Below are 6,496 nucleotides of genomic sequence, written 5' to 3'. Positions count from 1 at the left end.
ATACATACATATACAACATATACACATACGTCATTTCTTATGTTCAGTTTTTAATTTTTAATTAAACTTAGGTTAGGTAAGGTTTCAAATTAACATGGACAAATATTTATCTTGTTATTTACTGCAATGTATTTTGGATAAACAGTAGGCCCTACTGTAATTTCCATTTTTGACAGAATAAGTTTTACTCAATTTGGGTAGAGAGCCTTGCTTTTGTGCTTAATTTGTGATTAATATATTGTCAACTTTCATTGTTTATTCAAGGGAATATAACCTTCCAGGGGCTAGCACTACTGTCCAAGGAAGTTCTTAATCAATAATTGTTTTTATTTACTGTATTAACAATTTTGGACAAGAATTTGTTAAATTATATGGTTTAATATATTTTATTTGCAATAACTGAAATTATGTTTTCCTTTTACCTGTTGTAAATTTGGTAGTTCTTTATTTACATTATTTCTACATTTCAGATTCATTTGTATTAGGATATAATTTTTCTAATTATATTAATTTTGACATTTAATAAAATAAAGAAACCATACTATACTAATCTTGAATAGTTAACCTAAATTTGTATATAATGTAATATCAAACTTCATCAATAGGGTTTTATATAGAACTCCTGAAGGTCACTGGTTGGTATCCAATAACAAGTTTTAGGCATATCATACCCATATATGAGCATAATTATGACATACCATATCTATAAGAGCATATCACATCCATATGAGCATATCACATCCATATATGGGTAAACTACATGTATTTGTTATTTTTACCTTTATAAATTATTTTTTATATAATTAGGTGATCAATGCCTTAGCCAGCAATTGGGACAGTTTGAAGTTTGAAAGTTTGTTCCATTCAGAAGCCCCTGTGATTTTAAAATTACTCTTGCCGATGGAAGTTTTATGTCTAGTAATGATTATGGATTTAAATTCTTAAAAGCAACCTAACTGGTAGAAACTTGAAAGAATAGAATACTGTTGTACACTAGTAGAGCCATCCTACTCAGTGAACCTTTGACATTTAAGTCCTACACATATGCAACCACGCTATCCTCTCATTAATAATATCTCTGGCTTATAATATCAGCTTTATTTTCCTGCAGATGAATTGTAGACTTCCAACAGATGGTTATATTCTTGTGTCTCGGGTCCTCTTCCGCACTCGTAATAAATCATACAAATGCTAATAACATTAATGGCTATAATAAAACACCCAGGCAGCGCCGCATAATGCAAAATGTTAATTAAAAAACATTAGGGAACGCATTATAAAGCTCTTACTATCTTTGGGGAGTTTTTACATTAAATACTGGGGTTAATTTTGAGATTAACATCAGTTGAATTTTATGTTTTGTATTTAGTGTTAGATTCAATTGTTTTTGTGTTTTTACATTGAATATTTGGAGTCATTTTTGAGATTTTAAAGTTGAGATTTTAGTTTTAATATTATTATCAGATATTTTTGTACTTCATTAGCTGGCAAAACTACAGTTGATATTAGATATCCTTTTTCCTATCTCATTAACAAATTTCAGTCTTTTGTAAATCTGTACTTATTTTTCAAACTAAATAAATTATTTCCTTTCCTTTATATTTAAATCTATTAAACTTTAACGTACAACGATAAAAAAAAAAAAAAAATCCAATGATGGCTCTGATTAATTTAATAGCAACATCATCTACAGTATGGCAATTATTTTCTTTAATCATATATTTCTTAATCAATTTTACACATTCTTATTATGTCCTATTACCATATATGTTCAAAGTTCATACATATTTTTTTTTAGGCTCCTTTAATTGATGTTTCTCATTTGATTGAATATGTTCAACAAGAAAGTCATTTGAATCAAATTCTCAATAATAATTTCTTAGTAAGTCAGTACTTTAAAACAAATTTTTGCAACAGTATTACAGTCAGGTTAAAATAGGTTACAAGCTTCATCAGAACTGATGAAATGTTGGCAAAGAACAAACCATTTTTAATTGCCTTCATAGAAGACTAATTGGAAAAAGAACTTCATCTGGCTAGTGCTAACTGACTAATCCCACATACCAATAAGGTCAAGTCACAGATGGTCCTCTAATAATAATACTTTCAGAGATCTCAATGTACCAACAATCAACTTTACCACAGAATGGTTGAGGGAATATGTAGAGGGCGCCATATAACTGTGAGCATGAAGAGATGCACTCAGTCTTTAGTTGCAAACTTGTGCATTTCTTCTCGCCCTCAAAATACTATCCATTTCATTTAATCAACAAAGCAGTATCTGATATAATTTTTTTCTATTTTTCATTAACTATGATGAATAATTAATTATTATATAAATATGATAATGATAATACTGATTGAAAATGATAACAACAATCAGATGATGATAGCGAATACGACAATGAAGAATTTGATGAGTTGGCAATGAGGAAGACAATGATGAAGATAATGTAATCTATGATGATTATGATCATGAGGTCTATGGTGTGACGATGATGATATCAAAATATGTTGAGGGTAATAACGATAAGATGATGATAATACTGATAAAGATAATGTTAATGATATGATAATACTATTCTGATGGTGATACAGTAATGATCATCTTAATGAAAATGATACTGATGATGATGAAGATAGTGTTAATGATGATGGTGATAGAACAATAATCATTCTAAATTATCGTCATCATCATTATCATTGTGATCATCTTCATTGTCATCATCATTCTCACCACAATCAACTTATCATTAAAAAATAAAAAAATTTAAAAAAATACTATACACAAATCCTTTGCAGCAGGATGAAAAATCAAAGACCCTACTATAAGGCAAAACACTAATACTAAGAACAATAGACAGCAAAGATTACTAGCAGTGCGATAATATATTATTCACTAAGTATAGAACACGCACGCTTCACATGCAGACAGCTTTAAACTGAATAAATAGTACATTTCCTTTTAGTTGTTTCTCCCAACTAATATTGATTGGATCTTCAAAGCATTTACATCTTCAATATACGAACATGATGAATCTCAACCCCATTGCTCATTTAAAGCTCAGATCAATATTAAATACCGAAGACTAATTAAACCCGGTTTAGGATCAATATTCTCGGGGTTTTGGATCATATGTGACTGGTATGGTAATAAATGATGCGTAATCACGGATGCAGTGACCGCTGAATAACGCATTTTGATGAATTTTCAGACAGGCAGTCGTGATTACCTACTAGGATATTTGCATCGGAGTCCATGAGTGTCATACAAAACACAAAGGGTCACATGTAATTACAGTCGTCTCCACGACAATGGCTACGGTACTGGGTTAATGGCTTACTGAAGTACACTACAATGGACCAGATATGGACAATAAAGATCCCCACTACATTATAATAAATGTGTTTATATAAATATATTTGCCTTTTCCATGTCATTAATAACTTCAATACTAGTGTTTCTCATTCATTCATATTTATTTAATCTGAATGTTATCTGAATATTTTTGGATTATTTAAACTTCATTATAATAATTTTTTTTTCTGTCTTTTTTAATTTATTCTTTTTAGGATGTTGTGTTTTTTTTCCTTCCTCTCCAATTTTTGTCTCTTAATTTTCATATTTTCCAATTTCATTTATAACCCCTCAGGATTCTTTTTCATTAAATTTTTTAATTTGTTAAGTTATTATTTTTTTGTTATTTTTATTATCTAGCATAAATCAGCATTCCAACATCACTCTAATAATTATTATGAACAACTTGTATAAAAAAACTAACCAACTGACCTTTTGTTATATTAATTAAAATATTTCAAATATTTTATAATTTCTCTTTTGAAAAAAATTGTAGATTAAATTTTACAACAAAAAACCAAATGGTGAGTCTATCACACTTCAACTCTAGAGTATCATAATGGTAAAATATTGAATTAATTACTAGTGACTTTAATTTCAAAGACTTAAAAATAATCTCATTAAATGCACCGGTGAATTTTACAATTTTAACTCTGGAAAAAATGTTTTGTTCTCATTAATACGGTTAACAGAGATTAAGTCATATTAAAAGATGACCACACTGCGATTATATCGAAACTTTACAGAAAAACAATAGAAACCAATTGAACCAGCTGGCATAAAAGCATAAACAAAAGTCCTTGGTGACAAATCAAACTAACCCAAAGCTAATGCACCAAATTAGAAAATACCAACATATTTAAGGGATAATATTCATCTAAGGGCAGATGGTTTACTACATAAATTATGCAATATTTATTTGGTATAACCTAAGAGAATTACTGTATTGGAAGTTTCTTCAGATTTAGAGGAAGTTACCTGTAATCTTATTAATCAAGTGATTTGTGATTTCAGTAATGGTTTGATTGAACTCATAAAAAAAAATTCATTAATAAATAAATCAGTTAATCAATCAATTAATTAGTCAAGCAAGAAATCAAACATTATAATGCACGATTTAAACAGCTTGACGCAGCGGAAGTGGTGACAACGGCAAAAGGGATGATGATGATGATGGTGATGATGAATGTGATGATAATGATTATGATAATGAAGATGAGGATGATGTTTATAATAGTGATGATGATGATGATGATGATGATGATAAATATATTATCATGAAGATGAATTTGACGATGAGTATAATGACTTTTATGCTTATTAATAATATTATATATGAATTCAAGATACATTGTATTGTTATAAATCTAGCCCGGAAATAAGGAATCTGCTTTCTTAAATGTATAAACAAAAACAAAAAAAAAACAACAATAAATATAAAACTACAACTATGATAAAAATAATAAATATTTAAAAATATATACAGTACTAAATACAGGTCACATATGAACTTCAAATAAAAGGTCAAACATACAAGTTTCGGAATAAGTAAGATAAATATTAGGATTATAACATGTATACAGCCCCACATCTCAATATCAAGGATGAAACAATATATCCTATGTACATATCATGTACTCAGCAGTAATGTTCTATTTAATGCCTGTACAATCAAATAATCCATACAGACTATAGTATTCTATTGCTACCTCGATGAACAAGGCTGATTAGGTTACTTTGGCGAAGAAGATGAACATTAATGAAATACTGTATGTATAAAAAGTATATATACAATTAGAAATTTATGGGGGAAGCACCCAAAAAATATTGTAGTAGAGGTGAACGGTAACATTTATTATGATTGCAGCTTTTGTGTCATCTTGCTCTTGAAGTTAATATTTATATCCATTAAATTTGTTCATACATTCATAATGTTGCACGTTTAGGCCAAATAAAGTTAATTATTAGTTTCAAGTCCAGGACATGGATTTGAAATTATTTTATGGTCACGTTTATTAACTATTTGCCATTTACTATCCTATACACTAGTAACTGGTAAATTATACATTTTTTATTTAAAAACTTGTTATAAAAGTAAAATGAATCCCTGTAATTTATTATGCTATTTATTTTTCCACCACTTCTAATATGCTTCGATAACAATCTTTCAGATCATTATTTTTATTTTCCATGGAAAAAGTATTGTTGAGGGCAGGAACGTGAAACTAACAATTAATTTTATCTGGCCTTATATTATTAGTTATGCAAGCAAAGAATTTCCCAAATAGAGTCAACAATGTTTCTATCTTATCTCATCTTACGATATGTCCCAAAATGTACACACATCATTCCCCTAAATTGTAAATAATAAAGCAAATAAGAAATGTTCGACAAACCTGTCTGAAGGGAAGAATGTACCCGACAGATGTCTTATTTGTTTGTGGCACAAAAAATGGCCGTCGCATTACAGACAACGCCGGCAGGGCCATTCTCCACACCAAAGATACGAATATCCTTTTAAATCCTATTAACAATGCTTAATCCTCAAGTGAACAATCTTGTTATTCAATTACAAATGTGTCAGAGGACATGTCAAGAAATATGCATGCTAACAGTACTTGTGTGAAGAGTTTAAAAACATACAGTACACACGGTGGTCTTCGGCAACACAGAAATTCTACGCTTACAATCGCTTTCATTAACATGCACCATTTATCCGTATCCGTATATCAGAATTTGGATCTCCGCTACGTAAGCAAGCACAATGTACAGGTGATAAAATTCTGACTAATGGCTGAATATAGACTAGTATATCAATCAACCTGATACCAAGTCCATTGGTAGCGAACGCACTTAAAGTGGCTTGCGCTGAGTGAACTTTGTAACAAAGATGAATTTCTAAAGACAAGTAAAGTTCTAGTAAGCACCCATCGGTTTGCTATCAATGAAATACACCACAAAAGGGACTGATGAAAGGTTTGTGAACTAATACAAAAATAGGATTTCGGTCTTGGGATCAATAGTTAGAGAAAATTAGTCGATTCTTACACACCACCGCACAAGACTTCCTGTGAAACACCTGCCCAGCCTAAGACGAGGGCGTGTACAAAGTACAAGGAGCACAGTGTAGGGATGACA

General features: G+C 30.0%; 1 protein-coding gene across 1 annotated transcript in view; it reads right to left on the bottom strand.

The window, feature by feature from the left end:
• The window catches only part of LOC117118512 (RNA binding protein fox-1 homolog 3-like), a 61,335-nt gene extending 55,473 nt beyond the window's left edge, over positions 1 to 5,862 (bottom strand). Inside the window, exon 1 of the mRNA XM_033263132.1 lies at positions 5,755 to 5,862. Within this exon, the coding sequence (XP_033119023.1) occupies positions 5,755 to 5,847 (93 nt within the window). The 5' untranslated portion in view covers positions 5,848 to 5,862. The remainder of the gene's footprint in view (positions 1 to 5,754) is intronic.
• Positions 5,863 to 6,496: the final 634 nt, after the last annotated feature.

This window comes from Anneissia japonica, unplaced genomic scaffold (assembly GCF_011630105.1).
Source record: "Anneissia japonica isolate Jap-2015-1 unplaced genomic scaffold, ASM1163010v1 scaffold287869_len1821871_cov162, whole genome shotgun sequence".
NCBI lineage: Eukaryota > Metazoa > Echinodermata > Crinoidea > Comatulida > Comatulidae > Anneissia > Anneissia japonica.
This window is presented reverse-complemented; position numbering and strand designations above follow the sequence as displayed.